The sequence below is a fragment of the Erpetoichthys calabaricus genome, chromosome 2, assembly GCF_900747795.2.
Source record: "Erpetoichthys calabaricus chromosome 2, fErpCal1.3, whole genome shotgun sequence".
Taxonomy (NCBI): domain Eukaryota; kingdom Metazoa; phylum Chordata; class Cladistia; order Polypteriformes; family Polypteridae; genus Erpetoichthys; species Erpetoichthys calabaricus.
The window spans coordinates 85,679,419-85,699,360 of NC_041395.2; the positions used below are offsets into that span (position 1 = coordinate 85,679,419).

General features: G+C 38.7%; 1 protein-coding gene across 1 annotated transcript in view; it reads left to right on the forward strand.

The window, feature by feature from the left end:
• Nucleotides 1-17,513: 17,513 nt before the first annotated feature.
• LOC127526608 (uncharacterized) overlaps nucleotides 17,514-19,942 on the forward strand; it is a 45,783-nt gene continuing 43,354 nt past the window's right edge. The window contains exon 1 of the mRNA XM_051922492.1: nucleotides 17,514-17,817. Coding sequence (XP_051778452.1) covers nucleotides 17,514-17,817 — 304 coding nt within the window. The remainder of the gene's footprint in view (nucleotides 17,818-19,942) is intronic.

Consider the following 19,942-nt stretch of genomic DNA (forward strand, 5'->3'; position numbering starts at 1 on the left):
GCACAAAGAAGAGGGATGCCTCACGCCTGGACAAACTGGTGAGGAAAGCAGGCTCTATTGTAGGCATGGAGCTGGACAGCTTGACATCCATGGCAGAGCGACAGGCACTGAGCAGACTCCTGTCAATCATGGAGATTCCACTGCATTCACTGAACAGTATCATCTCCAGACAGAGGAGCAGCTTCAGCGACAGACTGCTGTCACTGTCCTGCTCCACTGACAGACCGAGGAGATAGTTCCTCCCCTACACTATGCGACTCTTCAATTCCACCGGTGGGGGTAAACGTTAACATTATTCAAAGTTATTGTCTGTCTATATACCTGCATTGTTATCACTCTTTAATTTAATATTTTCTTTATCAGTATGCTGCTGCTGGAGTATGTGAATTTCCCCTTGGGAGTAATAAAGTATCTATCTATCTATCTATCTATCTATCATTATTATGAGCACTGAAAGAAGTCTAATAAGATCTTAGCTCAAATAATCCACAAGCAGGAAGTCCACAATGCAATAACAGTAATTACCAACAAAGACAAAGTTAAAATCATTGACCATAAAAACATAACCCACACATTTAGAGAGTACTGTAAGTCCTTATATTCTACTGTTTAAACAAGATGAGACACAATCTAATCAGTTTTTTGATGCATTACAGATACCACAGCTAGATATTCTTTGTGCAGGGGAACTGGATAAACCTCTGACATTCTCAGAATTACTAGACGCTCTAAACTTACTTCAAAATAGTAAAGCAGCAAACCCTGATGGCTACCCAGTGGAATTTTATAAAAGAAATTTCAAATAAGCTAATGCCACTCTTATTAGCTATATTTATAGAAGCTAGAGACAGCAAAATTGTACCTCAAACCTTTTGCCAACCATTAATTACGGTCTTTCCTAAGAAAAATAAGGACTCACTACAATGTGCATCATTCAGAACAATCTCACTTATGAGTAATGATGTTAAGATACTCTCCAAAGTCCCAGCTAGATGGATTGAGAAAGTGCTTCCTTCCGTAATAAGTATGCAAGTGTGTCAGCCATCAGTCAAAAGTGTATAGTTCTGCCCCATAGAGGAGGTTCTGTGGCGATACCTTTACTTCATTCTCAAAAATATTAAATCAGACAGTTATTTTATATAAATAGCATTTTTGATTGTTCTACTTGTTCATCAGTCAGCACAGATGGAATCACGATTACATTTTGTAAGTCCATTCAGCCCTTTTATCACTCTACTGTTGATGTATTTATACACTTCACACTGTAGTTTGTTATATATCATTTTAATTTGTGTATAAACAATTTTTTTCATTGGGTAATGAGTAAAGTTGCTGCACATTGCACTTTTTTTTCATTTACAGGATGTTTTTGGTAGTTCAATTTTTAGATGAACAAAAATCTGTGTCTGTTATATCACAATTCTGGTCTAGTGATGGCACAACCTTTTGGCCAAATTATAAGAGTGATCAAAGACTCAACAACGCAACAAGATATGCTGAGGAGCCAGGCCCAGACTGGACCAAGCATTATGTTTGGTGTACTAGAGTCCTACGGTAATTGAAATGTTCAAGGTATGTCCCGACTTAATCCCTTTCACCAGAGAAATATTGCTGTAAAATATTGGTTTCTTGCTATGTTCATTTTTTTAAAATAGAAAAGCAATAAATATTTGTCTAAAGCTTTATTTTCATGTTGCAATCATGTCATTTTTCACTGTCTCCTGGCCTCTTTTCCAACAACCTTCATCTGTTCATACTAGTGTTCATGAGAAATCAGGGACCAATTCACACCTTTCATTAACATGCATCTCTAGTGATTGCATTTATCCAAATTGAAATCCAATCTTACTTTCTCATGTAGGTCTCTTACAATTTTTCCTAGTTTCACTTTGGTGGTTAAATACTATCCAACTGTGATGCGATTACAAAAAAAGAAAATACAGTGGAACCTCGGTTCACGACCATAATTCGTTCCACAACTCTGGTCGTAAACCGAGTTAGTCGTGAACCGAAGCAATTTCTCCCATAGGATTGTATGTAAATACAATTAATCCGTTCCAGACCGTAGAAACTGTATGTAAATATATACATTTTTTCAGTTTTTTAAGCACAAATATAGTTAATTATACCATAGAATGCACAGCGTAATGGTAAACTAAATGTAAAAACATTGAATAACACTGAGAAAACCTTTAACAACAGAGAAAACTAACACTGCAATAGTTCGCGCTATAGTGCTAGGAACCCATCCATCCATCCATTTTCCAACCCGCTGAATCCAAACACAGGGTCACGGGGGTCTGCTGGAGCCAATCCCAGCCAACACAGGGCACAAGGCAGGAAACAATCCCGGGCAGGGTGCCAACCCACCGCAGGACAGTGCTAGGAACCGCTCTCGCTAAAAACACTTTTTTTAATGAGTTTTAAGCACAGGGGGAAAAAGGAACATTTGAAAAATCCGTAATTTAATAAACCACCAAGAAAAGTAACACTGCAACAATGCAGGCTACGAACCGATCACCGGAAACATAACTGAAAACAAAAACAAGCCTTCTCTAACTTATGCGTCCCTCAATCGCTCTGTGTGTGTGTGCGTGCGTGCGTCTCTCTTTTGCGAGCCTGGAGCGCTCCTGTGTGTGTGCGTGCGTCTCTCTTTTGCGAGCCTGGAGCGCCTGTGTGTATTGTCACGCTTGGGTCACAGATTTGCACAGAGACACAGGAGGTTGTAGAAAAAAAGGAACTTTATTCAAAGCACTGCAAACAAACATTTGTCTCTTTTCAACAGTTTAAACGTGCTCCATGACAAGTCAGAGATGACAGCTCCGCCAGGAGCACAGATTGTCTGAGAGAGAAAGAAGGAGAAGCAAGCAACCAATTTAACAAACTGAAAGAAGCCCGTGCAGGCTTTTTAAGAAGGCGGAGCACCGCACGAGAGGCATATTACGCGACAGAGCCGGCAAGAAGGGAAAGGAGGAATGTGAAGGTAGTCTGTCCATGTTTCTTAGGGGTTTTCCCAGGGGCGTCTGTATTCTCTGGGGGTGCGATCAGCTTTGCAGCTCAAGCGCTCCTGTGTGTGTGCGCACACGCCTCTCTCTCGCGTGTTCCTGTGTGTGTGTGTGTGTGTGTGTGTGTGTGTGTGTGTGTGTGTGTGTACAGCCCTCTGTCTCTTGCGCTGCCTCTCTGTGTGTGCGTGTGCGTGTGCGCGCGCGCTCTCTCTCGCTCGCTGCACAGGAAATGCACAGGGAGAGAATGAACATCAACAAACCGAAAGGGAACCTGGCTTGTTCGTAAACCGAGTGTTTGGTCGTGAACCGAGGCAAAAGTTTGGCGAACTTTTTGGTCGTAAACCGAGTTGTACGTGCACCGAGACGTTCGTGAACCGAGGTTCCACTGTATGTGAATGCTAGGTGTAAATGGGGCCTAGGTCATAGTGATTTAAAAGATCACAGAAGTGATAATGTTATATTGCACATTGTTTACATCACCTGACGTTAACTTTTTGAAACACTTTTAGAAGATTACATATCTGCATGGCAAGAGATGAAGAAGTCTTTGACGTGTCAAACTTCAGACTTGTATTCAGATGATGAGGAGGGTATAGGCAGGGTAAAACCAATATAAGTTTGATTCGACTTCACCTGTGTTTTGTTGAATGTATGAAGCCTTTGTTTTGAGTAATATGTACACATTTAATCTTCTGTAAACAGCCACTACTATGGTGACACTGACTATGAAAGTTAACACAAAGACTTAGCTAATAAAACAAAAGTTCCCTTGACAAGATCTTCAAAACCTCAACAGTCAACTGGACCTCACATGTTATCCCCACATTCTGCACCTCAGGTGCCATCACCACCTCTACCATCTGTGCCACCTTGTCGCTCACCACCACATTCTTCGCTTCAGGTGCCACCTCCTTACCAGTCACTATTGCTCTTTGAAAATACATCTCAACAAATATCCAGGAACCTTCCAAAAATGCAGAATACTTCTGAACTCTTCAGGCCTTCTTACAGAGCAGGTCGATATGGAACAGAACCAATACCTTGCACTGGTAAGTTATGATCAGACTATTGATTGTACTTGTTTCACATATTCAACAACCTTTTGAACATATCGGAGCATAAGTCAACAAGTTATTAGTTATGTTACGGTATTTGTTGTCATGTTCATTTTGTGCCAGTATATTCCTTGATTTTTAGTGTTTTGCTTTTTAAGATGTCAAATTTCATATACATATATGAAATACTTTAACCATTGTTTGCATAAAGCTGTAGTATTTACATAAGCATTATCACAAATTTGCACTAATATAGTTGTTTTAGCTGTTAGGTTAGGTTATCTGTTACAGGATGTTTATTGTGTAAGGAACCATGTTTAGGAAAATACTTAATAGCTCTACAGTGTCCTACAGTTACAAGAAAACTTCCTTGTACAATAACAAGAGTTGCAAAAATAAATGATGTCAATTGAGCTTTATGAACATCACAATCCATGCATTTTGTACTTCGTTATATACTATTATTATTACAAAATTAATGTCTACTGGATTGAATTACGGTTAACATTATGCTAACATTATGCTTATTTATGAAACAAATATTCAGCTGTTTTTCTTTTTTTACTTTGGAAAATGTAACTTTTTAGCAGTATTTGTCAGAATGCCAATCATCACATCAAAGTCAAAAGACATATGTTTCAGAGTGACCATTGATGCTGTTTCTGCATATATTTTAGTATTTTAATTCTAAAGCCACAGCCTGTATATTATCTTTTGTCCTTGTAGATTTCTGTACTGGCATCTATTGGAGGACAAGATACCAAGCGTGTCACATGGAATATTCTTTCACATATCTTTGGAGATGGATGTTGCAAAAAATATAAACTGGAAGGGAGTGAATGAAAAATGGGCCTTCAGTCAAATGGCAAGCAAAACTCTTATTATGCGTAAGTATCCATCCATCCATCCAAATCCAATTTCAGTATATGAAATTAGTCTAATTGTATTAAGATATTACATTTTATGCCTTTGGTGTCTCAGTGGTAGTGCTGCTGCCTTGCAGTAAGGAGACCAGGGTTTGCCTCTCAGGTCCTCTCTGTTTGGTGTTTGTATGTTCTCTCTGTGTTTGCTCTGGTTTCCACCCACTGTCCAAAGGCATATAGGTTCAGTGTATTGTAAAATGGCCTTTGTGTGTGTTCACCCTGCGATGAACTAATGTCCTGTCCAGGGTTTGTTCCTGAATGTGCCCCAAAGCTAGCTGGGAAAGCTCCAGCCCCCCATTACCCTGGTCTGAATTAAGCAGGTTAGAAAATGACATGACATATTATTTTAAGATATAGCCTAAGTATTACAGATTTCTGGAAAATAGCAATTATTAAATAAAAGAATTTTCCAGGTCTCTCTCTAACACCTTCTGCTCCTCCTAAAACTCTTGCCACATCCTTAGGAGTACTTGGAGTTTCCTCTATAGCAAGAAAGAGCATTAGTAGTGGGTTTCAGGTTTTTATGCATTTATAACACAGATTCATGTATTTAACATGAGCTAATTGTACTATTTTATCCACAACCCCAAATAATAAGTAAAGAATAAGAGAAAAACTGCAACCTTAATTCAACCTTACAATTGAATTGTTGTCAATATTTCCATATTAATTATTTTTACACTTGCTCCACAAAAAAAATCTTGAGGGTGTGAGTAGGTCAGTCCACAACCTGTTCATAGCTTTTATCGATCAGTATTAAAAATAAGTTCACTTAAATCAAGCATGAATGCTTTCTTATTATTAGTAAAACTTTTGCCTATCCTGTATTAAAAAAACTTTGCTGTGTGGTCATTATGCAGTAGTGCAAGTCCCAACCGTTATTTCACCATTTCTATTACTGTGGGAAATGCCTTAAAGCAACTGTTTGCCAATTAATGTTTCTGATAATTATTTTTCTGTGTTTGCCTGTAGGTGCAGTTCACCACAGTCACGGGGCAGCCAAAGCTACAGATGTGGACATTAATAAATTTGCCATTAGGTGGTTCAATTTGGCATCTGACCGTGGTGGTGGCTGCAAGGAGCGCTGCAGGAGAGTGCAGGCAGCAGTGCCTTCTGAATCAGGACTGATGTAAATACACTTTAGTAGTCGAGCTTATTACTGTTTTACTGTTTTGGGTAGATTTCTTCATTTTTGTACTTGCATCCTACACTTTTGTGCAAATGTGTTAATTTTATTTTTCTATACTTTAACCATGTTACTGGATATTTGAACTGATAAAATACTCAATATATTAATGTATTATGTTTGTTTGGAATTTAATTACATGTCGGGAGCTTTGATCCATACAACTGCATTGAGTTTACATAACATGGTAATAAATTAACCAGTTATATACTGAAAGTTGTCATTCAGTTATTTTTCTCTCCTTAACTTTTCATACTAGGCACTTAAATTTTATGTGGGAGATAGATAGATAGATAGATAGATAGATAGATAGATAGATAGATAGATAGATAGATAGATAGATAGATAGATAGATAGATAGATAGATAGATAGATAGATAGATAGATAGATAGATAGATAGATACTTTATTAATCCCAATGGGAAATTCACATTCTCCAGCAGCAGCATACTGATACAATAAATAATATTAAATTAAAGAATGATAATAATGCAGGTGAAAAACAGACAATAACTATGTAAGGGAATATGGACAAGAAAATACTATTTAACTCAACAGGACATGTAGGAGACATTGCTATAAATTAAGTATGTCATGAGTTTTTTTTTCATGCTATGTGTTTGGAAAGTGTCACCAGCAAAGGTATATACTCTGCCAACTCAACTGGAGTTGAAGTAAGCTAGCATCTCTGTAGAATGCTATTGAGACCTTGATTAGCCCATTCCTTGATTTCCTAAGGCTGTTCTTATCGACCATGGCATAATTAGGTATAATTAAATATTAGAAGGATGACCCTGTATTACTCATTCATTAAGGCAAGGTCATCATTTCAACTACATTTTTTTCAACAATTCAGCAGACGTTAGCCCTATTTGCCTTATCCAGATTAGAAGCTGAGGTAATTTTAAGAACTTGGCTGTACGGGGGCCAGATTTCGCACAGAGTCAGTCTGGGGCTGTAATGGATGTGTGCCAGAAAAGGCACGGATTTTAAAAAAATTATTTGATGCTGGCACAGCTCTGGTATAATTCTGGCCCAGGTAAAATTCCTGATCTGTGAGGGTATTGGGCCATTGTGCAAAAAGACACTGGACCAAGGTCTGTATGCCAGATCTGGTCCTGATCTTACAGTATATCCGGGCCATATCTGGAACTGTGTCCATTTGCTGCCCGATTCACCATTCTTATAACTGCACTGTTGTTGTCAGTTCCCTGATAACTAAGCTTCCAATTTGGCTTTTAAAAGAAGTAAACACGCATAAAGTACAAGTGCAGAAATATACTTTCGTGAGGATAGTTCTGTCATATGATTAAAAATACTATTCAGTGCATGAAAATGTAATTAAAATATAGTATCCAATCTACAAACGATACATTTTGAAGTCGAACAAATTGTTATTTGTATTTCTTCAAAATCTAAAATCCACCAGCAAAACTAAGTCGAAGCATATTTGCATCAACGTTAAAAAAGCAAGAAATTATGCGGCGAATCTTCAGACTACCTATCTAGCAGTACAGTAAGGAGGCTTTAAAGCTAAATAATGCCATTTTATTTTATCTACCTTTACTGTTATAAAATATGGCTAGCGGTATAATCTCTTAACATCGAAATGTGCCAACTAACACCCATAATGTAACACACACCGATTTCGACTGTGGTACAATTGAAATTGACAATACCCATAAACACCTTTATACATTATAAATAAGGTGACAAAGAAACTAACCATTTCCCAAAATTTGCTTCCGAATACAGCGATCTTTCATTCGAGTGGACGAACCGCTTCAAGAAAAAACTTCATGATTGGCTGTCTCAGACAGAAGCATGCTCATTGCTCCGGATATTATTGTTTGAGTTATTTTCAACATTTTTTTGCAAATGCATTATTTTAATTTATAACACAGCATGTCCTAATTCAAGTCTGTAATGCAATTCTTAGGTGTATTGATTACAGAGGCCCAGCATTACCAAGCGATCACTGGCCAATGAGGAGTTTACTGATCAAGTAATACCAGCAATTAACCCATCTTGGGACGCTAGAAGACTTGTAAAGGGGCCCCTTGTATCAACCTCCACACTGGCCCAGTGTTATATTTTATTGGAGGCTGTCCTGGTCCACACTGCCCATTGGCTATCCACATTGTGACACTGTGTGCATGTTTGGTATTTCCAAAATGCGCGTAATTTTCAGATGAAGAAATGAAATCTCCTGTTGATATTAGGATTGCCGTTGTAGTGACTCATAGTCACGTGAATCGAACCTCTTCTTGCATTCCCTCGCGACTTCCGTAGTTTTGTAATTCCTTATAAGTTTACTTGAGGTAGTGAAACTGCGACATAATTCATTTAGAGTTGGATAGTTCAGTTACAGTTCCATTTCAGTCGGACAGGGTAAGAAAAAAGTTAACAAACGGTATTTTTATTTTTCTATTCAGAGATAGAGTACCGACGATGTAATAAGTGACAATTTTCAGTTTACACACTGATAGAATAATATATACTAAAGAGAAAATAACGAAGGAAACATTTTAAATGAAGACATTTTTGGAACATTTATCGTACATTTAGCTGTGCAGAAAACAAAATGAATCCACAGATCACCCAGAGAAAGTAAGCACCACTACTGTCCCAGATTGTTTAAGCAATAAATTAAAGGTATTCCATCGTTTCAATATATGGCTGCGCCAGTCTGCCCTGCACGTCCTTACGGCTAACATCTATACCTGTTTTAAACATACCTTCATTACTAACATCTAGTGGTCATTATACATATCAATACAGTCATTATAAAAATTAATGTCATGTATTAAAATTAAGCAAGAGTTCGTAATTTCTCTCTGATTTCTCCAGGAATCGAAGCAAACTATCTTTATCCATTAACATATACTAGAGTCATCAGCGAGAAAAAGAAAGGCTTTTTTAATGTCGGTTTTATAAATCGGCAACAGAAATTTGATATTTTAAAAAGACAAACGGAAACATAGTTTAATATACAGAAAGTGGTCTTAGTAGTTAAAAAAAAGACTTGTTTTGAAGGTTCTGTGCCTTCCTTTACAGTTAGGTGCTACTGAAAAATATGCAGAATAAAAAAATGTATAAGATCAAATGAGGCTCACATCTCTTCCTCTTCACAGACATAACGTTTGTTTATTTCGCAGGCTTTTCGACGGTGGAGTTGGTTACCTCCATTATATCCATCCATCCGTTTTCCTAACCAGCAGCGAGAAGATTACAGTGTAGTAAACTTAATTTCTAAAATTTAAGTAAAATGCAATACTTAGAGTTGTCAAGGCAGAGTAGGGTTTAATTCTGTTGTATTTTACAGAAAAACGTCTTATTATTATCTTTGAAACTGCAATGTCTTCTGTTGTCCACATAAATAAAAGATAGAGTACTTAAACAATACCCAGAAGGCTATCAGCAGACATTAATCTGATCAATAGCTCGGAATGTTCCAAATGTTGAAATCAGCAAGTTTTGTCAAAGTCGCTAGAGAAAAAAATAAGCCGTCAATAAGAGTACAACATGAAAATCATTAAACTGTTGTATAAATATATGCACAACATTTACTGTAAAAGGCCCCCTAATGAGAGCTGGCAACATTATTACCCATGCCTTCAGCAGGTAATTTGACTTGTTAAATACTGATATGAATAGCATGATCTCAGCCCTGTCACTGCATGAGGTTTGCATTTTCTCTCTGTATATGCTGTTTTCTGTAGTAACACATCCCAGAGAATTACAGGACAGACTGATCATCAACTATAAATTGTGTAAAACGATAGTGACTCATTCAGGGTTTAACCTCCAGTGTTTGTGCCCACTGCTGAAATTCTTTCACTCTTAAAATAATGGTTCCTTATTGGCATTTTATTGGGCTGTGTGGCTCCTTTTAGAACCACTGCTTGAAAAAGAACCATTCATATCTTGGAAGGGTTCTTTGTATATGAACTTGGTTATTTGATCTTTAAAAAGGGCTCCTTGTACACTGAAAAAAGGGAAATGGCAGGTTGTTACATTTACAAGAATGTATTTACTTTATATTACACGTATTGTTTATGTTCCACTTTTGAACATAACTCGATCATGTTTAATTTATTGAATCTTGTGGGATGTGCAATATACTAATTTCAGTCATTTATGTAGAATTCAAAATAGTTATATTATAGTGAGGACACCGGAAATTACGCACCAAGCGGATTTATCATCAGCAGAGGGTGGATAACTTGACGGTAAAGTCATGTGACTTTCAAAGACGCAACAGGTTTTTCGTTTGAGTTATTGTAGGTGGTTAAGAGCAAAAGGTTAGTGAAATAAAAGTTTAAAAAAATAAAAAACACACACAACGAGAAATATTCAGATATTCATTTAAAATACTTAATCACACAGACCAACGTTATTCCGTTTTGCGTTTTTCTTGTGTTCTCTTTTAATGGTACAATGAGAGTGGCGTAGTGGTAACGCTGCTGCTTCGCAGTAAAGAGACCGCGGTTCGTTTCCCAGGTTATCTCCTGCGAGGAGTTGCTTTATTAACATGAGCAGGGGTGGTCGTAGCCTGTTTGGTTCCCTGGGCGAACACCCCCTCTGGCGCCCCAAACACACACACACAGACACATATTAAGGATTGTACATTAACATATTTTATTGTAAAAAATGTTGTCGAAAGCATACTGAATTTAACCACATAAATAAATAAATAAATAAATATATATATATATATATATATATATATATATATATATATATATATATACAAACATAATAACTTACATATAAATTGGAAGAAATAGAACTTTAAATATAAATCAAGCACACACAGAAGTCAAAATAACACATACATATAACAATTATTATATTAAATAGTTATAAAATGCAAATTCAATTAAAATAAGGCATTCCTAAATTGCACAATTAACATGATTGCACTTCGCACAACACACACTAATATGGAATAATTGTCATCTAAATCAGGACCTTTCTTGCCTTCCTTGATGCAAAGTCATCAATAATGTCATCATGTGAAATCCGGTCAGCAATTGCATGATTGATGCTGATGATGGCAAGGCCAGTGAGGCGTTCCTGAGACATAGTGGACCTCAGATATGTCTTCACAAGTTTCAGCTTTGAAAAGCTCCTCTCTGCTGGAGCCACAGTTACAGGTAGAGTAACTGCAATTCTCAGAGCAGTCCACAAATTTGGGTATATTTCTGAGAGTTCACTGTCATGCACAAAGTTCAGCAGCTCAAGAGAGGTCATAGATTTTGATGGTAAGTCAGGCAAATTCTTAATCTCCTGTGCAAGCTCTCTAGCATCCAAGTCTGATTGGTCCTGAAAAAGCAAAGTAGCACTGAGGGCCTTACACTGTTCAGTGAGGTCATCATTTGAGAGATTTGGAAAATGTGTCAGTACTCCAAATTTCTCTCACATTTTCCAATGTGGTGAATCCCTTTTGGATGGAAGACACTGCAGCATCAACAATAACATTAAAAAAGGTCACCTCCAGCTTCTTTAGGGCATCACTCAATGGCTCATCAAATGATTCGTAAGAGAAGTGCCGCTTTGTAGATCTCAGTCTTTTCTGTTGCAGAACAGCCTCTACGTTCATGTCCTCACACATATCCTTGGCTGACATTTGTGCAGATGCAAAGCCTGTTGCCCTTTAGTTGCAGAGACCTCTCTCTGTCTTTTTGAGGAGATTGACCGCTACATCCACAAGCATGTTGGGAGACTGCATGAGCTTGCTCACATGGTGGGTTTGGTTCAGGATGTCATACCACACCACTGTACAAATGCTGAATCTGTATGATCCCACCTCCTCAGACAAAGACTGGGCCTCAATATTTATGACTGAGTCTTTGGTGTGGTCTTTCACCTCAATCAAAGCCTCTCTCACTGTAGATGCTTGGTACCTCAGGGGCTCAACGCTGTTGATCTTACTTTCCCACCTTGTTTCAGACCACTTCTTCAGTGTAATGTTAGCATGTTTTTTTCAGGATGGCCCATCTCTGAGTGGAGGCTGAAAACAAATTGTAAAGTTTTTGCAAAATCCCAAAGTAACTTGTGGCATCAATAGATCCCTTTGCAGCATCAGCCACAACCAAATTCAGTGCATGAGCTCCACTGGGAACAAAGAGAGCTCTAGGATTCAGTTCCAGGAGCCTGGCTTGAACGCCCTTGTTTTTTCCCCTCATGTTGGCCCCATTGTCATATGACTGACCTCTGCAGTCCTCAAAAGGAATTTTCAGCTCTTCCAGCCTGTTTAAAATCATGGATGCGAAATCTTTCCCTGTGGATTCGTCAGCTTCCAAAAAACCTATAAAATACTCCTTAATATGGGGCTCCTCTTGTAATGACACAATCCGAATCACAACTGACAGCTGTTCAGTGTGGCTAATATCTGGAGTGCAATCTAGAATTATGGAGAAAAACTTTGCCAGTTTGATATCATCAACCATTGTTGAAGTGATCTTGCTACTCAACAAATCAATGAGTTCATTTTGTACATGGTGACCGAGATAGCTGGTGTGACTGCAAGTGCCTTTCCGGACACGGTTAATGTGCTCTCGCATTATGGGATCAAACCTTGCCATGAGTTCAACTTCTTTTAGAAAATTGCCATTTGATGGAGAAAACAATGTTTCTGTGTTTTCCCTTAGTGCTAAATCTCTGATTGCGAGAGACTGAATGATAGCAGTGAGACGAGTCAGCACCGCTCTCCATCTTATTTTCTCAGCCTACAGAAGTGCCATCTCTTGTTTGTCAATTGTTTCACCTTTTTTAATCCTCACTACCAGTTCTTTCCATGCTTTCATGGAGTTGTGGTGTTCAGGACTATTGTCATGTGAGGTGAGAAGAGAACTGGCATGCTTCCAATCTGTCAGTCCAGAACTTGTTAAATTGATGTGTCTTTTAGAAAACAGCTTGCAGTAGAAGCAAAAAAAACTGTTGTTTTTCTCAGAATATACTAGCCAACTTCTAGGTATCTTTTCACCGCTAACTAGTGTTTTCTTAAAATACTGGTGGTGGCAAGTTCTTCCATCACCCTCATTTCTAGGGAAAACAAAGTCAGGTGCTACCTTACTTGGTCCTTTGCAAACCAGCTGTATTCGAATGCTGTCAGTGATATCTGAAGGCCAGTTTGCAGGGTCCGTAGGCAGGGGCTCATCCTCAGGGGGTTCAGCTCCAGGCATTCCTATGAGCATACATTTGCATTAGTATACACAAGTTATTTGGAATACACAGTATTCATAGTGGTGGAACAGTCTTTGCAAAATATTATGCGACACACACTCAGGCTACACACAATCACACCTGAAGTGGCCACAATTGGGTCTTAATCCTCGGGATCAGACATTTGTGGAGACACATATGTGGCTGAGGAGGTGGATGGCTCCTCATCTTGGGCAGTGGCAGTGGCAGAGGGTGCTCCAAAATATTTCAGTAGTGCCCTTGAATAGAAACTCAATATAAAACTCTGATACATGCATGCATCATTTTCATAATTAAAACAAACATATAATTTTGCCCAATTTATCAAATATTCAGAATTATATGTATAACAAGCATTTTATTGAATAGGCTATCACAACATCAGTATTTGGAAGTAATGCATTACTCTGCAATTACAGTAAGATAACTTTCCTAAATAATGTAGCCTAATAGTGTAAAGGGATTTTTTTTTTTGCTAAGTCAGCTAGACCAGGGGTAGGCAACGTCGGTCCTGGAGTGCCACAGTATGTGCAGGTTTTTGTTCCAACCCAGTTCCTTAACGAGAACTTAATTATTGCTGATGAAGCACATATTGCTTAAGTGACATTTTGATGCTTCATTTTAGTGGTCTTGCTTGTTAAGGTTCTCCAACCTTAATTGCTTATTTCAATCTTAAACTGCTGCATTCAGTGTTTTAATTGCTCCTTATTAGCAATAAGATGTAAAAGACAAAGCAGCCAGCAGTTCTCCAGCTAGCTTTTTTCCAATTGCATCTGTGTGTGTTCATCATGCACGGTTTGATTTAATAAAACACTTAACAGAAAAATGTGACAGACTGAAAATGATCTGTTTTAGGCTTCAAATCATTTGGATGATATCCTTGGAAAGGAAAAAAATCTACGATATAAGAGCTTTACATTGCACAGACTAACAAGCCATAAAATTAAATAAGGTCTGAGATTTGCAAGGATTGGTTTCTAATTAAGCAATTGGGTTGGAATGAAAACCTGTAGCCACTGCGGCTCACCAGGACCGACATTGCCTACCCCTGTTTTACATCTTATTGCTAATAAGGAGCAATTAAAACACTGAATGCAGCAGTTTAAGATTGAAATAAGCAATTAAGGTTGGAGAACCTTAACAAGCGAGACCACTAAAATGAAGCATTAAAATGTCACTTAAGCAATATGTGCTTCATCAGCAATAATTGAGTTCTCGTCAAGGAACTGGGTTGGAACAAAAACCTGCACATACTGTGGCACTCCAGGACCGACGTTGCCTACCCCTGAGCTAGACTACAATAGAATACTATCGTCCGGTTTTAGCGTAGCATAGTATGCAAACGGCTAACAAACAGCCATTATAATTCGTCATACATTGAGAATAGGAGACAAATCAACAATACACCTCTTCCTTAATGGCTAATTAATATTATGCTGAACACGGTCCAAAAGATTCAGTAAGTCACATCAGTGTTTACTGTCTGTCTACTGTTTACTATCATAGCCAAGTGGCTAACAAACGTAAACAGAAGTTTTCCCTATCCCTACTAATTAATGTTATCTTGTTTCAGGATACATGTCATGCATAATACCTGCCATTATCCAATGACACATCTGCTTATCTTTATCTTTTGCTCGTTTCTCCTCCTCTTCTTTTCTCTTTTTTCTAAACTGTGCACCTGGTGGCTTTGCCCTTTTCTTGTCCATCTTCCATCGGTGTTAATTTTGCATTCCAGTATCAACACCTATCCCCCAACCCGAGAATCACCACAACGTGAACTAATAGACCTACACCTTAGTGCGCAGATTCGGTTTGTATAGGGATTTTTTTCTGCGATTTCGCACAACCCAGGAAAAATGAATTGTGACATAATGGGCTTGGATTGACAATATTATGGATGAAATCTGCCTTATTTGGAAACACCCGGCCCCCCTGCCCTTTCGACAGGTTGTGTGTGAGACTTCAGCACAGCAGCAGCAGCAAGCCGGCACACCGAGGGCCCTCGCACTCACTTCCCACATATATGGGTGTGATAGGATTTAGAAAACACATCGGTGCAAATTATAAGTCTATATCATAATGTCTGGTGCACTTGTGTTTGTTTTTATTTTGTTTTATTTTGCGAGCTGGTTATTAGATGCCGCTCCAGCCAGCCAGAGAGTCCCCTGCCGCCCCGCCCCTCTCCGCAGCCAGACCCTTTTGGCGGCAAGCAGCAGGCGCACCTTGCAAATGGAGGGCGCCCTTACTCCCCGCAAATGGGCAATAGAAAACCGATCGGTGCCCATGCAATCCCAAAAATGCGCTGACATGATGTCGGGGCAGCATGGGCGCGCGCAAAAAAAAAAAAAAATTTCCGCCCCACCAAGATGCCGCCCATGTCGATCCATATCAAAAACCGCCACTGGATGAGCCATGTTTATTTAACGTAACATAATTAATTTAACAGAGAATGAAAAAGTTACATTAATTTTATATAAAAATAGCATGTTGTTTCAGAATATAATAATTTAGTGCATTAAGCATAATTAAATTTTTTTTCATTAAAACAATTTTATTATGTGCAACCAATGTACATATTTTTTTATTTTAATCTGACATGCCATTTTTTCAGTGTATATGGACAAAAAATAAATATATGGTGTATAATAGAAGACCTTGCAGGGTACCAAGAGATCAAGAAAACCTGAGCTTAGCCTGTGTGATTGTATGCAGTAAAATCATTTAAAAATCAGAAACCCATTGGTATGGCACACATCTGTTATTGTCTGTTTATTTTTATTGAACCTGTTAGCGATTTAAATTAATAAAGGTTCTTTCTGGAACCTTCATGTGAGTACTATTAGGAATCAAAATTTTTTCCACTATGGCACTGGTGTGAAGAACCATTTCAGCACCTCTATTTTTAAAAGTGTGTGTGCTGATATAATTTAAAGTCACCACTCAATGTGTACAGGATTACACAACCACGCGATCCGACTAGGACAGGGCTACAGCGGAGGCGTGACCACGGGGGAGCTGGGGTGGGCACTGCCCCCCAGAGACAAGCCATGCCCACCCTGCAAAATGAAAACTCTGGAGAAGAATAATATTTGATTTTCAAAACTGAGTTGCTTTCCAATTGGCCCGTTTGAATTTGGGGCATATCCGTCAGTGCCTCCTGCACTAGACAGGCACTGTGCTGCTCACAGTTCTCTTCGCCGCACATTTTGCAGCACGTTTTGAACCTGTTGACTGCATTCTTTAATTAAAACAGCGTATACGTTCCATTCTTCTTTTATTTTCTGGTTGGTAACACCAAAGGCTATGCATAGGTGGCTTATTAAAAAGCAGACATCTTCAACCTCTGTCCCTCCGCAAGCTGCTGGCTCCATGGTTGAGCCCAGCACCGCTGCTACCAACACGGAGCACAGCGCACCCACGTCAGGAACTGAAACTCCAAAAGATGTAGATAAGCCTACACAATCCTCCAGCTCTGCACCCGTGTCGGGTACTCCAAACCTCTGCCTTCAACAAAATATACAGTCCGGTCTGCCGGACTTAAATATGGATAGCCCATCCCAGCCCATTTTAATTAATGATCCCAAGTGCGCATTCGGAAAGACCCTCAGATGTCTTAGTGCAAGCTGGTATCAGTCTCGACCATGGCTTGAATATTCTGTTGTCCGAGATGCCAGCTTTTGCTTTGCCTGCTGCAAATTTAGTGTTTCCAATTCGGACCGCGGGGACATTTTCACCAAACACGGCTACACTAATTGGAAAAAAGCTCTAGAAAAAGACGGTGGCGGCCTCCACAAACACGCGTCTAATATCCCGCACGTCAGAGCCATGTCTACATGACAAGAGTATCGGCGCCGGGCAGAGACGGGTGAAAGCATAGTTCAACTACTGGGTCCAATAGAAAAGAATAGATATTATGTGAAAAGCATTGGGGGCCGTTCAGTTCCTTGCAGTCAATGAACTGGCTCTGCGTGGTCACAATCACGAAGGTGGGGAGGAGGGACTTTTCCTTAAGTTCTTTGATTACACGATCAAAAAAGATGCCAAGCTTGCAGAAATTGTAAAATACATCCCAGACAACGCAAAATACACATCCAATGTAATTCAAAATGAAATAATTGAGACTCTTGCCAAAATGGTGGTAAAAGATATCAGGACCAAATACGAAAATGCTGACTCTCCTGGACTTTGCATTAAACGTGATGGTACCAGAGATCGCTGTAACATTGAGAATTTGTCTGTAGTGATTAGACTTGTCCAGAACTCCATCCCTGAAGAACACCTGATTGGCTTAATTAAACTGAATCAGCTTGATCCTGAATATATTTGTAACCAAATTCTGTCACATTTCTCTGAGCTAGGTTACAGCCCAGACAATTTAGTTTGTTTTGATAGTACTTCTGTCATGTCTGGGGCAAGGGGTGGTGTTACCAAAGTTGGTAAGTACACTCCCACTGCTACAACCACCAGCTCCATTTTGCAGTGATACATGCAACGGAATCAGAACCTCTGGCTAAGAAGTTCATTGACTGGTCAAATTCATTGAACACATTTTGTCACAGACATTATGTTTCACACACATACAATACACACACACTGAAAAGACTTCTAGAAATACGATGGACCAGTCATTATGATGTCACAAAGTCCATTGTCAACAATGAGGAAGGTATAAGGGGGCTTCTCTCAGAGGTAGCAGAGGCTGGCACTGCCCCTTTTGACATTTGCATAGAGGCATGTGGTCTTTTGACCCAATTAAAAAAGCAGAATTTCTTCAATACAGGAAAATTCCTCCTTCATGTGCTTGGTGTGCCGAAACCAGCCAATGCAATTCTACAGGCACATGCAGTGGATTCTATGTTGCATTCACTATATGTCACAACACTCATCATTGGTGTGTCTTGAGTTGCATGAGAAAGCTCTTTCTCTACTTTGAACCGCATTCTCACTCCACTCTGCCGAACAATGCTGCATTCAAGGAAGAGAAATTTAGTCTTTCTGTCACATGAGAAAAACATCACAAAAAATCTAGACATGAATGAATTTATTTCAGAATTTGTCAAGAGTAATGGCAGACTGGTCCTGTAGATAATATCCAGGTTAAACACTGGAAACTGATATCCTATAGCCTCCCTAATGACTACAATGAGCCACGTTTCTGTTCTTGTTCTCATATGTTGTATACATTTGACTTTATTGATATTTACCTTGTAGATGTAGTTCTATATTTGTTCACAAAAAATAATAATACAAGTTCCATTGCCTCTGTTAATTTTATTGAAAAATAGGTTATGATTTATGCCACAATTTTTGCTTTTATATGTTATATAAAACTATGTTATTATTATTTGACCCCCAAAAATAGGGAAGGATGGATGGATGGATGGATATTTTTTGCCCCAATACCCCCCTAACACCCCCCCAAGAGACAAGCCAAATGCCCATCCACACATGATGTTCTGGTCACACCTCTGGGCTACAGTATGAAGATTAAATAACTGCTTGGTTCTTGACCCAGGAACTGGGGACCCACTCATTTCTTTTTTGTAGACCTTTTGCTATTACCAGGGCTGTTATCTTCGCCGTTTGCTTCCGTTTCTATTCTGCTGCATTAGAATTTCGAAATAAGTGTATTCCACAATTAATCATTCAGTATTCGATATATCCTAATCGTGGGAAGTAAGCAATTTCGGCATTCCATTTAGTGCACCCCATCTTAAACTGCTCTAAACAACAAACGCATGTTGTGATCAAGCATGAACACTAAAGGCGAATGCACTGGCGGATCAGTAGGACCAACGTGCTGTTAATTTACTAAACGCATTATTTAGTCTGATCCCGAACATAAAAACGTGAGTGCATTTTTTTGTTTGCAGCAGCATTACATTAAAAAATTGAGAAGTAAAATGAATTGTTAAACCAAGATTACTTGACACTTTTTAGATGTTAAAGAACCAAAATGAAGATAATTGTCCACATTTTGGACATATTTTGTTTTCTAAAGATTACTGTGCAAACTGTTAAAACACTGCACGCAGAAACGTATATGACCATTTAAAATTCAGCCACATGGTCTAGTATGAAAAGTGCATGAAAGCTTGACTAAGCAGCACAAAGTCCCAGTAATGTTTGGTCTGCGACAAGACTGATAATTAACTGCGTATGCTATAACGCATGTCCGTGAAGCAGGGTATCGAAAATAAAATCAGATAACAGTAGTAATCGTGTTTTATTTATCAGAAGGCAAGACTATGATTAAAACTGTGCGGCAAAGATTTTAAGAAATGATCAGCACTTAAGGTCAGATAAGTCATCAGTTCCTGTTTACGCTTCCGAAGTTACGTTGCCTTTAAAAACAGATACAAGTGTTGCTTTAAGTAACCACGAACGATCTGCAGTTCAGTAGAACTATACACAAATACTGTGAAATGTGAGCATAAATAAATGTGTCCTGAAATATTTTTTTTGTTATTTATTTATTTTTGTCCATAATATTCCTCCAAATGTAACCTTGAAATAACTAAACAGAACTTATATTTTGAACTGACTATTTCACCCTTGTTT